We start from the raw sequence: 21,018 nt of genomic DNA on the forward strand, positions 1-21,018 counted from the left end.
GCAACGAGCAAGACGACAATGGCCATTGGGTAACCACAACCTTTGTGACAGGCATGTGGGTGACAATGTGGTCAAGCACAAAGAGAGCCCACAAAGTCTCTCGTTGATTCATCGGGCTGAAGTCCCATCATTGGAAGGGTCGTATATTTAAGATGAAGAAGGCGGTCAACAGAAGCAAGCAAGTGAAGATACAAGATGTCTACAAAGATTCTCAATTACAAATCAACGACGCCGATCGCAAGCACTTTCCTACTAATTGTAAGTATTTCTAGTGTTGTTTGTAGCAAACGCTATGCTTTTGCATGAAGTCTCTAATGAGAAAAATCTGTGGGCATGGTGTTTGACTTGTGAATATATTTTTCCATCAACATTTATGAAATGGGAGCCTCTGTCTAGAGGTGCTCTCGGAAACTTTTGAGGCTCACCACTTTGAGTTCGGCTCATTGCTATATTTAGGATGCACTGCGTCAGAGCTTGCAAAAAGGTCCATTTTCTTCTTTGATGCAGAGTATGTAGTCCCAACGACAAGGAATAGCTATGGGGCCTTGAAAACACTTAGTCCATCAACTTTGATGGATGGTGATTGGCCAAATCCTGATAGTACCTCTCTTGTATTAACTAGGGGGTGGATTGAAAATGAAATCTTCATTGCAATGAAGTGCACATACGGGTCACATCGAGCAACACTAACATCTTTTATGCCTCTACATCTTTTTGTTTTTTTGTTCAAGGTAGACGATGTGCATCGCACGCCTACCATGTGGATTTCTAAGGGTGGAACAACAATGAATGCCTTGCTTCCATCTGCTTCGGACTCAAATATTGTTCATTACAATGGGGATGCCATAAAGTGCATGGTTGTAACAGTAAAAACGATCATCTGATACCACATTACAAAGCATCAAATCTCCATTATATTCCCTTACCGATGGTGGAAGTAGACACGAGGTGAATGGGAAGCACTTGATTCGGACATCACTGATATGAAGCAAGTTGAAGTGCATGTGTGCAAGCAGGAGGAAGTGTGGGAAATGGGCTTCAATGCTATATGGAAAATATAAGGGAGTACTTGGTGCTTAGTTTTGAGCTCAAGATGGACTACATGTTTGTAATCGGTAGCAACTTCTGTGTAAGAGAAACAAGAGGGTCTTTCTTTGTAAGAGCATCCCCTTCCCTAGATGTATCCATATCAAGCAAGCAACTACCTTTGCAATGTAATACTCTCATATTAAGGGAGTACTTGGTGCTTAGTTTTGAGCTCAAGATGGACTACATGTTTGTAATCGGTAGCAACTTCTGTGTAAGAGAAACAAGAGGGTCTTTCTTTGTAAGAGCATCCCCTTCCTTAGATGTATCCATATCAAGCAAGCAACTACCTTTGCAATGTAATACTCTCATATTAACATGATACATTTTGTCTAATTTTGTGATTTGAGAATGTCCAATTTTAAGTTTTAGAGGCGTGACTTTAGAGTCATGTTGGGTGGTGAACTTATGATGTTTTGAACTGTGGTGTTTGGATGGCAATACTATGCATTATAGCTTGGGCTTTCTGCAAAAGAGAACATTTAAATTTTAATCACCGCTAAATTTTTAAGTTTTTATACAAGTGTCCTATGTTTAATTGTCTCCTTTATAAGTGACTTGCAAGGCCCATTTAAAAGTCACTTTCTTGTTTTTGAGCTTGTCTTATCTTATGCACTACTTCCTTGCTCTATCCATCCCCAACTATGTGCCATTGTCCCTTGCACTCCGCCAGTAAGAATGGTTGCTGCTAATCAAGCCCTCGTTGCTCAAATCCTTACGCATGACCTATGATGCATGATAGAGAAGCTTAGCGTCGTGTTCCACGTATCCATTGACATGGAGGCTACCATCAAACTGCATGTTAATGCATTTGAAGTGTGCATACATGAAGACACATATAGCAAAGTAGTCCATCAATTTTGAAGATGAAGAAAACTTGTGGGTGCCAGTTGATCTCCGCAAGCACACCTTCAAAGAAGACAATAGTTTTTGCTTCATATTGAGTAGGGTGATCAAAGGGCTCACCAAGGAACACTACCGAGAGGAAGAGGGGGACAACCTCATAGACCTGGGCATGGGGAACATTGGCACATGATTTATGAGGTGGGACAAGGCGGTCACTGTGATGGTGATGGAGGCAACTGAAAACAACAACAACAAGGAAAAAGGTAAAGTAAGTGACCGTAACAAGCCGTCTCCGAGGATGCTTTTAAAGGAGGTGGAGCCCAAAGAGGAGAATATGTCTAGCCAAGAAGAGGCTTCATTGGCCCTCCTATGTCTTCAAGGGGAGCCTCCTTTGGAAGAAGTTGACCAAGACCTAGAAGGGGAGGATGTCGAAGATGAGATCCCATAGCTACTCTTGTGCACCCTGCATCCAATTATAGTGGACGGTCAAGAATTTCTCTTCCTTGACGACATTACCCACTCCCTTGAAATGCATTAGGATGAAGACCTCTCTATTTTTTGCAATATATGCTGGGGTTTCTGATATAGAGAACCCCAGTCAGAAGACCGAGTTCCAAGTGGACTACTCCTCTGCTCCCCCATCAACACGCTAGCCTTGCCAAAGGGACATAATTCCATGGATTCCCTCGTGGCGAAAGCTCTACAAACCATTGATGAGGAGAAAGATTTATACGAGAGTGTTCCCGAGAGTAGCTTCACTCCCCACAAATGTCTCATGTGCTTAGAGCACACTGATTTTGGCACAATCAACATAACCAACAAGAACCTTTGCGAGCAAGATGATGCAACACTAGTAAGTACTTCATTCTTCTCAATTTTCACTATTTTTTCTTAGAATCATAATCCGACGTGGTTTCCTTGCAGCCCACTTTGGAGATGGATCAATTCGCCCAACGGAGAGGTGGATCTCGCATGAAGGGTGACTCAAAGGGCACTGCCCTCTGGTATTATCTCCCAAGCTTCAATGAAAAGATGATCCGGGTCATCCACAACGAGTATGCAGACTATGCATCAGCAGAGATGTACAAGTGTAGAGCACTAAGATCTATTTTGGACGAGTTTCCTATAGCCCTAAATGCCCACAAATGTATAGCCCTAAATGCCCACAAATGTATTCTTGTGAACAGAGAGGTAGCAATCCATAGTTTTGGTGAGAAAGGGACCATAAACCTTTTAGCATATTGTGGCCTTTGCCTTGGGCAAGGAATAACAAGCAAGGAAGACATTGTATCACGCATTGGTGAAAAATCAACTCTAAGGTTCCTAGGTCAAGATGCTTTCAATGAGCTTATAAAAAGGTTATCTTAGCCACGTGCATTGCACGTCTCGATGTATCTTTGAAACTAATAAGATTATCAGCTTGAGTGAAGTTTTGGCTTGATCCATGTGCATCACCTGAAATTTACATACGAACATAATGTTTTATTGCCCTCTCAAGCCACATGGGCCGTATGAACCCCATCACCATGCACTTGGTGGAATATCGAGCCGTCCGGGTCAAATTGCCAAAAGTCACTCCGAGGCAGACGGGGCCACAGAACGGCTCGATATTCTGCCAAGTGCATGTTGATAGGGTTCACACAGCCCGTGGAGCTTGGGAGGGGCACCACATGAGCTGTATTTGCTACTAGCTAGATTACACGGATCCCACCAGCGTAGAAACATTTGTTCTGAGAAACGTATGGATTCAATGTGCGTCACGAGTAATTTGCATACTAACATGATGTTTTCTTGCCCATCCCGAGCCCCACGGGCCATATGAACCCCGTTGCCATACACATGCCGGAATATCAAGCTGTTTCGTGGCCTCGTGTGCCACAGAGCGACTTTTGGTAGTTTGGATCATACTACCAAAAGTCGCTCCGTGGCCCCGATCATACTGTCAAAAGTCGCTCCGTGAAACACTGGGCCACGAAATGGCTCGATAGTTTGCCATGTGCATGGCAACGGGGTTCATACAACCTGTGGAGCTCAGGATGGGCCACATTAGCCCATATTTCTACTTTCCAGGTCGCACGGATCCGCGAGGGGATTGATTACAGAAATTGACCTAAGTAACCACATTTAAATCCACAACAAACACATTTCAAACAATACAAATTTTCAAACATAGATATGATAATTTCATTTTCAAAACAGTTACATGATAAAGCTGACAAAGATGCCACTTGAGAAGTTACAACAACTTTCCTATCTAGGTTTTATGAAAGCAATCATCACCACGCAGGCAAAGTGTTGAGCTCATATTTGAGGGCTTAATAGTCACACGCTTAGCATGGGCCACTGCCAAAATGTTGTCTTGAAAGAGGAATACAGTGATATCCTTCATTGCTTTCTACAATACACCTAGTGCTGCTGCTTCCACCCTTGTTACATTGTTAGAGTACTCATCCATAATCTCTTCCACGAGGTGGGAAAATGGGGCCTTAGGGATGATAAGCTATGTACTCTTCTGGTATTTGCAAATTTTATGCAGCAACGCACGTGTGCCAGGTCTCTAGTGATGCTTCTTCTTGAGAGGTGGTGGTGGTGGTGGAGGCTGGGCAGTGCAAGACCAAGGGGAATTATCTTTGCGGTACTTCTTAAGCCTCTCATCACATTGGTTGGCCTCCTCTGCAGTTTGTGGAGAAATATTTCTCTTCTTCATCGTCTTCCCTCTTTGTGCATGACTACTTTACTACTTTAGCTAGGGGTTATTTGGCCTTCTTTGGACTCTTCTAGGGTGGCTTCTTGGGGCTCTTTTGCGTGGCCTTCTTGGCCCTTTTCTCCTCCACTCTCTTTTTTTCTTCTTCTCTCTCCCTTGCAAGGCGGCTTGCCTCTTCCATCCTTGCCCTCCGTCGTTCTTCTTCTATCCTCCTCGCACTGCCCAAGGACTTCTCATAGATTTCTTGAATTGTGCTATGACAAACCTTCTCTATGAGATCGACCACCTCCTGCTCATCCGAAAGTAGTTGTGAATCTGTGTTAGGTCTTGGTCCTAACGTCTCTTGTACTTTGTACTGACCTCTGTGCTGAAGACCTCAACAATCTTGTCGTGTGGGTATCGTTGCTCTTGGAGCATCTTGTAGGTCCTCTTTGGTTTGCGATCATATACTTCTCTTCCCCTTCGTAAAACTATTGCATGCTTGCCCTGTGCATATCTTGTTGAGCCCGATTAAAGTTTTCTTGCTCTTGGCACTCACTCTTAGCCCGTAAGCACTCTGTCTCTTTGTTCATGTGTTGTATCTGCTCGATGTTTGGTGTCGCTGACCTATGCGCATGTGGGAGTGGACCGAGAGTATTAAAGAACTGTTGAAGTCTGATGTTGTCCAAGTTCTTTAGGGCATTGATGGTTTCTTGATTGCTGGGTTTTGGATTGTTGGTTTCTTGATTGTTTGTTTCTTGGTTGTTGGTTTCCTGGTTGTTGGTTTCCATCTGCGGGAGGTGAGATTACGGAGGAGAAGAGAGAGAGAGAGAGAGAGAGAGAGAGAGAGAGAGAGAGAGAGAGAGAGAGAGAGAGAGAGAGAGAGCTCACAAACTTATAAAGACTTTAAAATCTCACTTTGATATTTATAGGGCCCAACTTTTTAAGAAATTACAATTTATCATTAAAATGCTCCAAAAAGTGAAAGTTATAATTGTTACTACACGTGAGCAACCACACACACCCTAGTCTTTGCCGATTGCTTCTCCATGACAATACTCTCTCGTGTGAATTCGACCCATGGTATCCTTGCATTTGTTGGACACTCACCACTTTCACAACATGGTGCCTAAAAGACAAGTTGTCCCATGCCCTTTGCTTCTTCCTATTGGTTAGTGCATGCTAGAACCAATTGAATATCTCATGAAACGCGTTGCTGTGGACCTTGCCACCACCATGCTGAGTGCTCTTAAAATAGGCAACCTCCGCTTGATAGTGTGTCATAAAATCTAATATCTAATATCTAACCAACCCAAATGATTCTCTCATATTAAACTGATCACTTAATGTGGGAGAATAAACGGGAACAAGGGTTAAGATATAGACATGTGCTTATAGATCTATCTCAACATGGGGAAAATGGTAAAGGGGACCAAATGAGAGATGGTCTATCAAAGAGCAAGGCTAACCAACGGAGCATAAGACCTTAGGGTTAGCTTCATTGAAGACCTCCAATAATGTGTGTAAAAGTTCTTTGACCTTAGGTAAGCTAGGGCTAACCTTAAGGCGCGGGAACCCAACCCAGCTCGAGGTGCTTGTCCTGCTTGTCATGCTTGATGACTAAGGTGCTTGAGGTGCTTAATTATTGAGATGCTTGAGGTGCTTGACATGCTTGAGATGCTAGGGTTGCACTTAAGGTGAGAACCTAACCCAAGCTTAAAGTTCTTAACGGCCAAGCTTGTGGTGGGAACTGGGCCTATGTATGAGGGGCTTGAGGTGTCAAAAAGTCAAATATTCAATCCCTACAAGGAGGGGGCGAGCCCTACATGAGGGGAGATGAGAGAGGACACCCACACACTCACACAAGGCATGCATGGTACAAAGAAAGCAAGAGGGACACTTGTCCAGTTCCTCCTCATGTTGCCCTCATGGTGTGCCTGAAGCCTATTGGTTGGCCACCCAAGGGGTCCAATAATAATTTAGGAGATTTAATTAATTGATTTAGCATTTATCTAGCCCTCTCTCTCAGAGGGGAAAGGGAGACACTTGTCTCAAGGCTACCCTTGCTGCTTGTGATTGGCTAGGCCTGGAGGGGTCCAATGAGCTTCAAGCATGAGCTACAAGGGGGTTTCGACCCAAGCAAGCCAGGGGGTTGCTTAGGGGGTATACTCACCCACACACACTCACAAACACTCTCATTGTGTGCTATGCAAAGTGCAAGAGCTCCCTCTCCTTCTCCAAGTAAGTAGAGGTTGAGAGCCTAGACCAACACTCTTGGATATGGAGTGCAAATCCAACCAAGAGCCATGCTTGAATGCTTAAGCTTGCCATCTCCGTCTTCTTCATTACTATGCTATTATGTATGCTAGCAACGAGAGTTATGATAAGTGAGGAACTAATTCTTTCTCCTACGAAATGTTTCTTCTTCCTCTTCCCTACCCTCATTCCCTGCTAGCTCTCTCCACCTTCGAAGGTGTTTGAGGTCTTGGGACTGAGGCTTGGGATAGTTAAATCTTTCTTCAAGTTTATGTTATGTTTGTGATGCATGAAGCTTTCCATCTTCATTGCATCACCTAGGTCACAAGGAACACAAAGATTGTATTGTAACAAGTCTCTCTTAATGGGAGAAATCATAATACAAATGCCTATTGGAGGGGGGACCGGCTCCACATAAATCCGGTCCTCAACTATTGTCATGTTCTCTAAATTCTCTCTCTTGCAAAAGTATTGTTCATGCCAAGTTAACTAATTGCTATGATTATGTTGCTATATTCAATTATGTTCACCCGCTATGTTGCTATATTCAATTATGTTCACCCGCTATGCTCACAAAGTCATTTCTCAAAATTACTCTCATTAATTTCCGCTACTCTCAAACTAAATAGGCCAATTCCAGTACATTGGTATCAGAGCGTTTGGTTTCTTTTTTCTTGCTTAAGAAGAGAGGTCCTTAAGTAGCCTATAAATGGTTGATGTTGTTAATTATATTAGGGTAAGTGGAACTGGGATCTATTATCGGTTTTGTTGAGCCCACTATGTGGGGGATGGTGCACACCTTGGGAGCTTTGACTTAATAATGGAGTCTTTTTAGACTTGCCTACGGCTTTACCATTATTGAGCCATAAGAAGTCCGAAAGGAGCTAGCCCTTGGCAACTCTGCTATGTTAGACCTACTCCTCTACTCTCTATAATTAACCACTTCGAGCCGTGGGTGTAGATACTTAAAAGCCGATTTTCAAAGGGTAAGAGGAGTGGCAACTAAGGTTTTAAATTGCCAAAGCATACACTAAGTACATACATAAATTTTGTTAACATAGCTGACAATAATCAAGAGAGTAGAATGAACATTGATATCTTTGATTTTGCACATGAAGGTGCTAATGATGATGCTCCCATGTTTGTGAATTATCTCATCATCACTAGGTTGCAGCAAGCTATGGGCAACCCTGCTTTGCAAGCCAAAGTTACTCAACAACTTCGTGCTTATGGAATTTCCCTTCCTCTCTCTCCAAGAGGAGAGAGATCTTAGGAGGCCTCTTGAAGAGACCCCCAAAAGAAGACTCTCTCCCATTCGAGAGGAGAAATCCAAAGAGCAAGAAAGCAATGAAAGTTTAAGTTCCTCTGAAGATGTGGCTCCACGAAGACGGCGGTCTAGACGATTGCCCACTCCTCCCAAGAGGAAAAGATCAACACATAGTCCTTCTCCTCATCACTCTGAAAGGCAAGAGAGGAAACAAAGGAAGAAAAGGGCTAGGAATAGGTCACCCTCTTCTCCTTCTTCTTCACCTTCATCCTCTTCTGAAAAAAGTTATGGCTATTCTCCTAGAGAATACAAGAGGGGAGGACATCACGAATCATTTCCTGCATGGCGAAGGTCACAAAAGCTAAAGAATTTCAAGGAGGGAGGAAAGAGTATCTCTTTTCTCACCTATGATGGCACCTTCGGTGCTACCGACAAAGTGTTGGCCTTCATCCAACAATTTGATGTGGCCTTTGGAGATGAGGGCTTCACAGAGTCCTCCAAGCTACGCCATGTAGCTATGCACTTCCAAAAATCAGCTCGTCAATGGTGGGCTAGCCTTCGTGGAAATGGTGAAGCCCCAAAGACATGGAAAACTCTACTAGTTTCCATCATGAAGCAATTCCTTGCAAGGGATGCAAAGGACAAAGTGCTTACCGTATGGCGCAGCTTGAAGCTCCTCTCCCATGAGTCTATCCACAAATATGTAGACAAGTTTTGGGATTTACATCTCAAGGCTACTGTCTTCCAAAAGATAGACTTTGCCGAGCAAAGGCAGCAATTCTGTGTGGGATTACCTGAAGAGATGGCCGAATGCATCAACTCTCAACGGCCTGGTACTATTAGCGAAGTAATCTATCACACCATGGTTGCTTCACGCATCAATTTCCATCAAGGGGCTAGACGTAATGTCAAGCCCATGGAAAACAAAGACAAAAATGATGCAAAGGGGAAAACCAATGTTCAAAATACTTCCCAAGTCAATTCCAACAAAAACAACAATCGGTCCAAGGAGAAGGGAGTTTACAAAGGTAAAAACAAACTCTCTCATGAAGAGCTTGAAGCTTTTTGCAAGGACCATAAGTGTTTCAAGTGTGGGGAGCAAGGACATGGCTATCGTTCTTGCCCCAAGAAGAATACTCGCAATGAGACTCCTAGGGCTTCCACCATCGAAGCTCCAAAAGAGGATGCTCATTGCAAAGGATCATCACTTTCCTATGCTTGGGGAAAGGTAAGAGAGCATGATGCCTTCATCTTGTTTGACCCTGGCTCTACTCTCAACTTCATATCAATGGAGTTGGCCACCAAGTTGGGCATTCAAGCTTTTGAGAAGGGAGATATAGTAGTGGCTGATGCAGCTTTCAAGGGACAACAAGCCTCCGTTACTCCCTTGATTGGGAAGTTGAGGCTTCATGTCCAAAGCTATGTCGACAAAGAAGACTTCTTCATCTCTCCTCTCCAACATGAGGATGTTATCCTAGGGGCACCGTGGTTTGATCGCATGGCTGCCAACATGAAGTTCTCTGAAAGGAAAATCTACTTCACCTACAGGGGAAAGAACATGTATATAGATGCTAGTGAGCGTGGTCGCACTATTCCACTTGTAAATCCTCTTGCTTTTGATAAGTCAATGAAGAGCTCAGTTTCTGCGTACATGATTTTTGTCAAAGAGTCTCTAAAAGATACTAATGTTTTATCAAATGTAAATGGTAGGAATCAAGAAGAGTTAGACTTGTCTAATTTTCTAAAAGGATTCCAAGATGTGTTCATCGATGATATCCCTATGGACTTACCTCCAAAACGAGGGGATGATGACCATCGAATTGAGCTCCTTCCTGGAAGCTCACCACCTAACAAGCCTCCTTATCGAGTCTCACAAGCTCAACAAGAGGAGATCACGAGGCAAGTACAAGAGCTGGTAGACAAAGGGATGGTGAGGCCTAGTTCCTCTCCCTTTTGTTCTCCACTCCTTCTAGTACAAAAGAAAGATGGTACATACCGTATGTGAGTGGATTATCGAGCACTAAACCATATCACTATCAAAAACAGATTTCCCGTACCTCGGGTAGAAGATCTGTTTGATAAGCTACAAGGCTCTACCTACTTCAGTAGGATTGACCTTAAGAGTGGCTATCATCAAATAAGGATAGTGGATGAAGATATCTTAAAGACCGCGTTTCACACAACGTTTGGTCTTTATGATTATCTAGTCATGCCTTTTGGCTTGACCAATGCACCAGCTATGTTCAATCGTTTGATGGAGAAAATTTTTAGACCATAGCGCAAATTCACTGGAGTGTTCTTTGATGTTATCATCATCTACTCCAAGTCTTTGGAGGAACATAAGAAACATCTCTAAGTGATTTTTCAAGCATTGAGGGAGAATAAGCTTTTTCTCAACCAAAAGAAAAGCGAATTCTTCCTTCAAGAGATTCAATACCTAGGTCATATTATCTCTAAAGATGGTATCCGAATGGATCCATCAAAGTTAGAGGTAATAAAAGCATGGCCTAACCCAAGAAATCTACATGAGCTAAGAAGCTTTGTTGGTATGTGTGCATACTATAGACACTTCATAGCAAAATTCTCTCAAGTAGCAGGACCACTACATGACTTAACTAAGAAGAACGTTAAGTTTGTATGGACTGCTAAGGAGCAAAATGATTTTGAAAATCTAAAAAAGAAGCTTACTTCCCAACCAGTCCTCGTGCTTCCGGATCTCTCAAAGCCATTTGAGGTCCAATGTGATGCTTGTGGTGATTAATCGCCTTGGAGCAGTTTTGCTTCAAAAAGGGCATGCCATAGCATATGAGGGCCGAAGGCTCAATATTGATGAACGAGTCTTGGGCATTTATGAGAAAGAGCTTTTAGCTGTTCTACATGCCCTAGACACATGGAAGCACTACCTATTGGGGACTCCATTTATCCTACGAACCGACCACCAAAGTCTCAAGTATTTCATGACGCAAACCAAGCTTTCCGACAAACAAATGAGGTGGGCAAATTTTCTTTCACAATTTAATTTCCATATTGCTCACATAGCTGGTAAGCACAATCAAGTGGCCGATGCACTTTCATGACGACCCAAAGTTAATGCGGTGTCTATAGCTACTCACAATGATCTATCCTCTATGATAGATGAGTATGCTATTGACCCTGACTTTAGAGACATAATGTCAGCCCTTGCTTTGGGAAAGAAAGAGGAACCATTCACCTTGCAGGATGGTTATCTTCTCCACGGCAATAGGCTATGTGTTACCCATTCCCTTCGTGAGAAAGTTATGTATGAATCCCATGCTCCTCCATATGCGGGGCATGGAGGTATTCAACCTACTCTCCGAGGAGTAGAGACGTACTTGTATTGGCCTACCATGAAAGTGGACATACAAGAGTATGTTTCAAATGTGTAGTATGCCAAAAGACCAAGTATGATAGAGGGAAGCAACCTGGATTACTCCAGCCATTTCCTATCCCAAATTCTCAATGGGAGAGTATATCCATGGATTTCATCTTTGGATTACCCAAGTCTATCCATGGGAATACAGGAATATGGACAATAGTTGACAGGTTTAGCAAGCAAGCACATTTTATTCTTGTCAAAAAGACTATTAAGGCACATCAAATGGCAACTCTCTTCATATCTCAGATTTTCAAGCACCATGGATTACCCACATCCATCGTGTCAGATAGAGATCCTAGAATGACCAATAATTTCTGGAAAGGTCTCTTTGAATTTCTCTTCGGCCTATCACCCACAAACGGATGGCCAAAGTGAGATAGCCAATCTTATGATACTCGATCTACTCAAGACTTATGTTACCGAAGTAGATCAACGCTCACAATGGGAAAAGTACTTAATTCTTGTAGAGTATGCCTACAATAATACTGTACATACTTCTACGGGAAAAACACCTTTTGAGATCATTGAGGGAAGACCTAAAAGTCCCTTGCTACTCAAAGTACATGGGAAGATATTTGCCGCCGATGAGTATAGCCGTGACCTACAAGAATCTTTTCAAAAGATTAAGGAGGCTATATCCATCTCTCAACAAAGGCAAAAAGCTACCGCTGATAAGCACAGAAGAGCCTTAATGTTCAAAGAAAATGATTGGGTCTTACTCAAGTTTCCTAAGGCTCGATTAAGGCAAACAACGGGAAAAAATCCTACTGGCCATCAAAAGTATTATGCTAAACTAGCAAAAAGATACTATGGTCCTTTCCAAATCTTGAAGCCCATTAATGAGACGGCTTATCAACTCAAGTTGCCCAACCATTGGCTCATACACAATGCCTTTCATGTAAGCCTACTTAAGCCCTACAAAGGAGAGCCACCAATTGAACCAATTAATGAAGACCCTCCCGAAGTTGAAGACCAAGAAGAGGTGCTACAACCCAAAGCTGTCCTTCGCCATGAAGACAAGGTACTACGACATGGTAAGATTATCCGACGGTATCTTATTAAGTTCAAAAATTATCCTTTTGAAGATGCTAGATGGATGCAAGGAATACAGCTTAAGTATAGTATGAACCTTGTCAATGCTTACAATGCTACATTAGAGTAAGCAAATGTACAAATTTCTTTTAAATGACTCATGTTTTTGTCTTATAAGACTAGTCCTCTTTTTAATTGTGCACAAATTTAACTATTATGCATGCTTAGAATCATGTTTGTGATGATGACGTCTCTCAAACACCAATTAGAATTTGTCACTCTACTTTGGGAGAATGAAATGGACTAAAGAGCAAACATGCTTGCGGCAACTATGTCTCCCAAGAACCAAATGGATTAGTCATCCATCTTGGAAAGATGTCGTAGGGTAAAAAGGGATCCTCTACCCACTAAGTAAAATTGACTAATGACTAAGGCTTTATCTCTTCTACTTCATAGTCGAGGACGACTATGATTTCAAGAGAGAGGTAATTTCATAAAATCTAATATCTAATATCTAACCAACCCAAATGATTCTCTCATATTAAAATGATCACTTAATGTGGGAGAATAAACGAGAACAAGGGTTAAGATATAGACATGTGCTTATAGATATATCTCAACATGGGGCAAATGGTAAAGGGGCCCAAATGAGAGATGTTCTATCAAAGAGCAAGGCTAACCAACGGAGCATAAGACCTTAGGGTTAGATTCATTGAAGACCTCCAATAATGTGTGTAAAAGTCCTTTGACCTTAGGTAAGCTAGGGCTGACCTTGAGGCGCGGGAACCCGACCCAGCTCGAGGTGCTTGTCCTGCTTGTCATGCTTGATGACTAAGGTGCTTGAGGTGCTTGATGATTGAGGTGCTTGAGATGCTTGAGGTGCTTGACATGCTTGAGATGCTAGGGTTGCACTTAAGGTGAGAACCTAGCCCAAGCTTAAAGTGCTTAACGGCCAAGCTTGTGGTGGGGACTGGGCCTATGTATGAGGGGCTTGAGGTGTCAAAAAGTCAAATATTCAATACCTACAAGGAGGGGGCGAGCCCTACATGAGGGGGGATGAGAGAGGACACCCACACACTCACACAAGGCATGCATGGTACAAAGAAAGCAAGAGGGACACTTGTCCAGTTCCTCCTCATGTTGCCCTCATGGTGTGCCTGAAGCCTATTGGTTGGCCACCCAAGGGGTCCAATAATAATTTAGGAGATTTAATTAATTGATTTAGCATTTATCTAGCCCTCTCTCTCAAAGGGGAAAGGGGAACACTTGTCTCAAGGCTACCCTTGCTGCTTGTAATGCCTCCTGCTTGTGATTGGCTAGACCTGGAGGGGTCCAATGAGCTTCAAGCATGAGCTACAAGGGGGGGTCAACCCAAGCAAGCCAGGGGGTTGCTTAGGGGGTATACTCACCCACACACACTCACAAACACTCTCATTGTGTGCTATGCAAAGTGCAAGAGCTCCCTCTCTTTCTCCAAGTAAGTAGAGGTTGAGAGCCTACACCAACACTCTTGGATATGGAGTGCAAATCCAACCAAGAGCCATGCTTCAATGCTTAAGCTTGCCATCTCCTTCTTCTTCATTACTATGCTATTATGTATGCTAGCAACAAGAGTTGTGATAAGTGAGGAACTAATTCTTTCTCCTACGAAATATTTCTTCTTCCTCTTCCCTACCCTCATTCCCTGCTAGCTCTCTCCACCTTCGAAGGTGTTTAAGGTCTTGGGACTGAGGCTCGGATAGTTGAAGCTTTCTTCAAGTTTATGTTATGTTTGTGATGCATGAAGCTTTCCATCTTCAATACATCACCTAGGTCACAAGGAACACAAAGATTGTATTGTAACAAGTCTCTCTTAATGGGAGAAATCATAATACAAATGCCTATTGGAGGGGGGACCGACTCCACATAAATCCGGTCCTCAACTGTTGTCATGTTCTCTAAATTCTCTCTCTTGCAAAAGTATTGTTCATGCCAAGTTAACTAATTGCTATGATTATGTTTCTATATTCAATTATGTTCACCCGCTATGCTCACAAAGTCATTTCTCAAAAGTACTCTCATTAATTTCCGCTACTCTCAAACTAAATAGGCCAATTCCATTACATAGTGTGACCTTTCCATCCCTTGATTTCTCCAGAGCGCAAGGGGTCCATACTAATCAAGAAAGTATGGACCGTGGATTAACAAGATATGCATGTAATATTTGATATGGGTTTTGCCCCATCCATCGACCATTAGCTCTATGAATTTATTAATAGACACCTTGAATGATTGTATCTTATCTTCACTAGGTGCGGCCGCTCAAGGAGCCTCATCATCTCATTGCATGCTTTTCACACATGCACTGTCTTCAGCCCTAGTGCTGCCTCATTGCCAAGGTAGGTTGTTATGTCACACATCTCCTTCCATATATGAAAAGGAGTATGGCTTTGAGCCTCACCATAGTTTGAAAGCAAGAGTCTTACCTTTGCCCCACCCATACATATCTTATTAGGGTTATCATGTGTGGTTGTTGGGTTTTTGCGATCCTTTGAGAGGGTTAATGCACCCGAGTGAAGCCCCACCAATGACAAAGTCATTTCAAGCGCGTGAATGCACTTCTCTCGTCGCAACTCTGGCTCCATGTTCCATGCATAATTTATGTGGAGCATTAGCAACTTGTCCAAAATTCTAAGTCTCAAACGCAAGGAACACACATGCACTCGATTAAGGGGAATTGAAAGAATGGGATGCCAATCTGGATCCTCCTCTACACGAGATGGTGGCTTGCTTTGGTCGCAAGTCATTGTTGGAATTAGGGTTGCAGAGAAATGCACACAGCTTGGAGAAGACGAAGGAAGCTCAAGGCACACAATAGAGAGTATATTACTTAGTGTGAAATGGAAAGATAGATAGCCCTAGAGTGATGGGCGTATATACAATGCATGGGGGAAAAAAACCTCCTAAAGAGGGAAAAAATGCCCCGGTGGTCCTAGTGTGTTCACACACATCACTACCACATGTATATGGTAACAAATCCCCCCTGGAGTGATGCAATGAACGAGAGCTGGCACATGAGTAAAGGGAAGTGCCATGCTCTGAGGACATGATCAGTCCACAAAGGGGAGTAAGCCCAAAGCTTTGTGGAAAGCTTCAAGCTTCTCACGAGACAATGCCTTTGTGAAAAGATCTGCAAGGTTGTCCTATGTTGGCACACAAGCCAAGCTGATATCTCCTGCTGAGAGCCTCTCCCTGACATAGTGGTAATGCACCTCAATGTGCTTTGTGCGAGGATGAAAAACTGGGTTCCTTGCAACTTGGCAATGCGCTCTGACTGTCAGTGTAGATAGTGTTGGCAGTGTCCTGTCCAACACCCAAATCAGCCATAAGGCGTCTGAGCCATACACACTCAACCGTAGGTGTGAAGACTGCCCTGTACTCAGCCTCACAACTCGAAGTGGCCACATTAGGTTGCTTCTTGCTCAACCATGATATACATGAACTGCCAAGCATGAAACAAAAACCACTTGTGAACACTCGCGTGTCAAAACAACCAGCCCAATCTGAGTCCAAAAAGCATGTAAGTCTGGCGGCAATGATCCCCCCTTGGGATAAAACAAGCCAACATGTAAAGTGCCACTAAGGTAGCGGAAAATCCTCTTGACAGCCTGCCAATGGCTAGACCCTGGGCTATGCATAAATCTGTTGACCTGTGAAACTGCAAACTCAATATTCGGCCTCGTGTTGCATACATAAATGAGGCAGCCAACAATAGTTTGGTAAAGAGTGACATCAGCAGGATCGCCAGCATCATTTAGACTCAACTTCAAACCTGTTTCCATGGGAGTGGCAATAGGTTTGCAATCCTCAAGTCCAAACTTACATAGCAATGTCTCTATGTAACTTTTTTGACACAAGGCAATACCACCATCACACTGCTTAAACTGTATACCCAAGTAATGATGCAACATCCCCAAATCTTTCATCTTGAAAGTAGCATTCAAATCAGCCTTAAATTCAGCAATATGTCTCTCATTTGGTCCAGTGATGAGCAAATCATCTACATAAAGGACCGCTATGAGAAGTACATCACCCTCACGCTTTACATACAATGTGCTTTCTGTTGGACTATTACGAAAGCCTCGTTTAACTAAATGGGTGTCAGCTTTCTCATACCAATCACGAGGAGATTGCTTCAACCCATACAAAGCCTTCTTACATCTGCACACTTTGTCCTCTTGTCCTTTTATGACAAAACCGCGAGGCTGCGTTATATAAACTTCCTCAAATATGTCACCGTTTAAGAAAGCATTAACAATGTCTGATTGATGTACATCCCAACCAAAATGAGCTGCCAATGCACATAGAAAACGTACAGTAGCCATACGACAAGTGGGAGCAAAAGTCTCTTCATAATCTATGCCTTTTTTCTGTGTATACCCCTTTGCAACAAGTCGAGCCTTGTGGCAATCGATCTCACCATCCAGCTTGCCTTTCAACTTGTAAACCCACTTTGTACCAATGGCCTTTTTGCCAAGAGGCAAATCACATAAAGTCCATGTGTCATTTTCTATAAGTGCATCATATTCTGATTGCATGGCAACCATCCAATTTTTTGAACTTCATAATCTATGCCTTTTTGCTGTGTATACCCCTTTGTAACAAGTCGAGCCTTGTGGCAATTGATCTCACCATCCGGCTTGCGTTTCAACTTGTAAACCCACTTTGTACCAATGGCCTTTTTGCCAAGAGGCAAATCACATAAAGTCCATGTGTCATTTTCTATAAGTGCATCATATTCTGATTGCATGGCAGCCATCCAATTTTTTGAATTCTATGCTTCATCAAAAGACAGAGGCTCCTCAACATCATGTAAACTAGACACAGCCAAAGCATAACAATCTGATGCATAAGATGCATGGCAAGAGCCTGAACGAGTACGACTAGACAAAGGTGCATCCAATTTACTATCATGCAAAGTGTGCACCAGCCATTTTGGCATACCTCTAGCCTGCTCATTTTCAGCCCTTTCCTCATCAAGTACATCATGTACATCTGAATCAGTAAAATAGGCTGATCTGTAACATTTTCAGAAACCCCCATAGGCTGTACATTTGCCTCATTGGAAATTACATTCGTATTTCCACCACTGAAAAGAGGCAACAAAGTGTCATAAATGTCCTGTGAGCTTACATTACTGTCTCTAGTACATGACAGCAAGGGCTGAACAGAATCTTCCACAAACACTACATCCCGTGAAACCAGAATACGTTTTGTTTGCGGATGATACAACCTGTAACCTTTGCTTTCAGCACTATAACCAACAAAAATACATTTGACAGCCTTATCATCCAATTTTCTACGCTGTGTTTGTGGCACCAAAGCATATGCCAAACAACCAAAAACACGCATGTGCTCAATAGAAGTCTTTCTATCATGCCATACTTCATATGGAGTAATAGACTGCAAAGCTTTCGTAGGACACCTGTTAAGTACATAAGTGGCACACATGATGGCCTCAAGCCAAAAAGAATGCGGCAAAGCTTGACTTTTGACCATACATCGTGCCATTTTCGTGAGTGACCTGTTTTTCCTCTCAGCAACACTATTTTGTTGAGGTGTATAAGGCACTGTACATTGGTGTTTTATCCCACGACTAGCCAGAAATGCATGAAATTCATGAGACATATACTCCCCCCCTCGATCGGAACAGAGGGTGCCCATAGTACATTTCGAGACATTTTCAGCCATAGCCACAAATTGTTTGAAGCACATAAAAACTTTGGACTTCCCTTTAAGCGGAAATACCCATGCATGCCTAGAGTAATCATCAATGAAAGTCACGAAGTACAGGTAATTGCCCAAGGACGGAGTTTGCATGGGCCCACATACATCACTATGCACAAGCTGCAACCTGCATGTGGCCCGAACTGAACCATCCTTTGGAAACTTGAAATGTGGCATCTTACCCAAAATACAGCCGTCACAAACATGTTTGATGGGTGCTTCAAGAGGCGGCAAAGAAGCAACCATATCAGATTTCTGCAAACGCAGCAAACGCAGCAAACTGGCAAAATTCAGATGACCAAAACGTGCATGCCAAAGTTATGCATGTAAAATAGCCCTTGAATCTGCAACAGCATTTGCAAAATTTTGTCCACACTTGTCATACAAAGTGAGCTTATACAGCCCACGGCACAAAAGGCCAGATGCAACAATTTCATCACGAAAACTGAGATCATGAACTGTACATTTGTCATCCACAAATTTGACTACAAGTCCAAGTCTAGCAAGTGCGGATACAGACAAGAGATTCTTCTTGATCCCAGGTACATAAAGTGCATCAACAAGTGTGAAAGAACTGCCATTAGCAGCAGTAAGCACAATCTTTCCAACTCCTTGAACTGGATAAGAGGCATTGTTGGCACAAGTGATTGAATTCCCATGAGGGACAGACTCGAGAGAGGTAAACAATTCACGATGTGAGGTAATGTGCTTTGTATCACCACTATCGAAATACCACACATGTGAATTTGCAGCAACTGACAAGCATGCATCATGGACAGCAGGATTGTAAGTGCACTTTGCGCTAAAAGCCCATTCTGCATCAACATCATCATTACAGTCTCCTTTCACAGAAGACTCAACATGGCTGCATTTGTAGTGGAACCAGCATTTGCAGTGGAACCACCCTCTTTTTTCTTAGCCTCTTTGGCCTTCAACTTAGGACACGACTTGATCAAGTGATCATTAGCTTTACAATAATGGCAACGCATCTTCTTTTTGCCCTTATCACCAGAATTTCCAGACGAATTGCTGCCAACAGAAGCATTAGGAACAGAATTTTTGCCACTCGCAACAGAACCATAAGAAGTGGCTGCATTACTGTTACCACCCTTTCTTTGAGAAGCAATAAAAGCCTGTACAACTGCACGCTGCCTAGTCCTGTTTTTTCTAGAAAGTGACTCTTGCAGCAGCAATGTGCATAATGCATCAAACTTGACAACTTCAGGATTTCCTTGGGTCATCGGTCTCCAAGTACTAGCAAAAGTTTGGTAGGAATCTGGTAAGGCATCAAGAATAGTCTGCACAAGGGAATTGTCTGAAATGACTTCACCTGCAGAAATAAGTTGCTCATTGATATCCTTGACACTAGCAAGGAAAGTGTCCATATCATCTTCCTCATGCATAATCTTTGACTCCAGCTCTTTACGCAGCAAAGCAATTTTAGCCTCATTGCGACTTGCATAAAGACCAACCAAAATATCCCAAGCTTGTTTTGCAGATTTTGTTGAACGGATGTGAGGAACAATGGTGCGCTTCATAGACAACGCAATCAATGCATGAGCCTGCGCATCCTTAACATCCCAACGAGATTGTTCTGCCGTAGGCAAAACAACTCTAACATCGGCAATCCTTGCAGCAAGACCTGCAACATCCTCAACATCACCTACATCCTCAGAACCAGGACATACATCAATGCCCTGCACAATATTCCAGACGCCCTTTGACACAAGAACATGTTGCATCATGTAAGCCCACATAGGGTAATTGTCCCCATCCAACCTGTCCTCAGCAGCAAACATCTTGAACACATCTGTGTTGTTGTTGTCAGCCATGGTAAATGTTGCACCTGATGTGAAAACTGCCCAAACATAGGAGAAACGGAGCGGGAACAACACGTGCTATATAACACAAACCTTAGAAGACTGTAAGGCACCTGTTATGCAGAAAACGGCACTGACAGAAATTCTGTACAAAATGACGAAATAGCCTGTGCAGTACTGACTGTAGTGGAAACGGAGGCCAAAATGAACCCGAATTAGAACTCTGAGCAGACAAGGCTCTACGAGCTTTCCCGAAATATTTATCGACCTGCGAACTCTCGCCAAAGCTCACTGAAATCGAAGAAAGTGAGCAAGCGTGTGCTGGAGCAGCTGGTGACTAAGCCCGGGAGGACGCAACCTGCTCTGATACCAATTGTTGGAATTAGGGTTGCAGAGAAACGCACACAACTTGGAGAAGATGAAGGAAGCTCAAGGCACACAATAGAGAGTATACTACTTAGTGTGCAAAGGAAAGATAGATAGCCCTAGAGTGATGGGCGTATATACAATGCATGGGGGGAAAAAACCTCCTAAAGAGGGAAAAAATGCCCCGGCGGTCCTAGTGTGTTCACACACATCACTACCACATGTATATGGTAACAGTCATGATGCCATTGAACCACGTGTGCCCCCCACTTGCCTTTTGATTATCGTTTGGGCTCTTAGCCCCTTCTTGCTTGCGGACTTTTGATCTTTTGACCTATGTGCCCTTCCCTAATGCATCCTTAGGCATCTTTGCATGGCAATAGAAAATGGATGGAAATAAAGTATTTACAGCGCCCTTAGTGCCCAACATGCATTTTAGGTCTTCAGGTTGCCACCTCCACTCTATTTAAAAGTCACCAATGCTAGGGACATTGAGGAG

General features: G+C 43.0%; 1 protein-coding gene and 1 pseudogene across 1 annotated transcript; one reads left to right on the top strand and one right to left on the bottom strand.

The window, feature by feature from the left end:
- Positions 1-2,608: 2,608 nt before the first annotated feature.
- Positions 2,609-3,300, top strand: LOC147421869 (uncharacterized). The gene is made up of 2 exons (XM_086502982.1): positions 2,609-2,785; positions 2,869-3,300. Exons 1-2 carry the CDS (start codon positions 2,609-2,611, stop codon positions 3,298-3,300), a joined length of 609 nt encoding a protein of 202 aa, XP_086359108.1.
- A 1,027-nt stretch (positions 3,301-4,327) lies between these two features.
- LOC147421870 (uncharacterized) lies at positions 4,328-4,817 on the bottom strand (annotated as a pseudogene).
- Between the last annotated feature and the right edge of the window lie 16,201 nt (positions 4,818-21,018).

Source organism: Adiantum capillus-veneris, chromosome 27 (assembly GCF_014529385.1).
Source record: "Adiantum capillus-veneris isolate H3 chromosome 27, ASM1452938v2, whole genome shotgun sequence".
NCBI lineage: Eukaryota > Viridiplantae > Streptophyta > Polypodiopsida > Polypodiales > Pteridaceae > Adiantum > Adiantum capillus-veneris.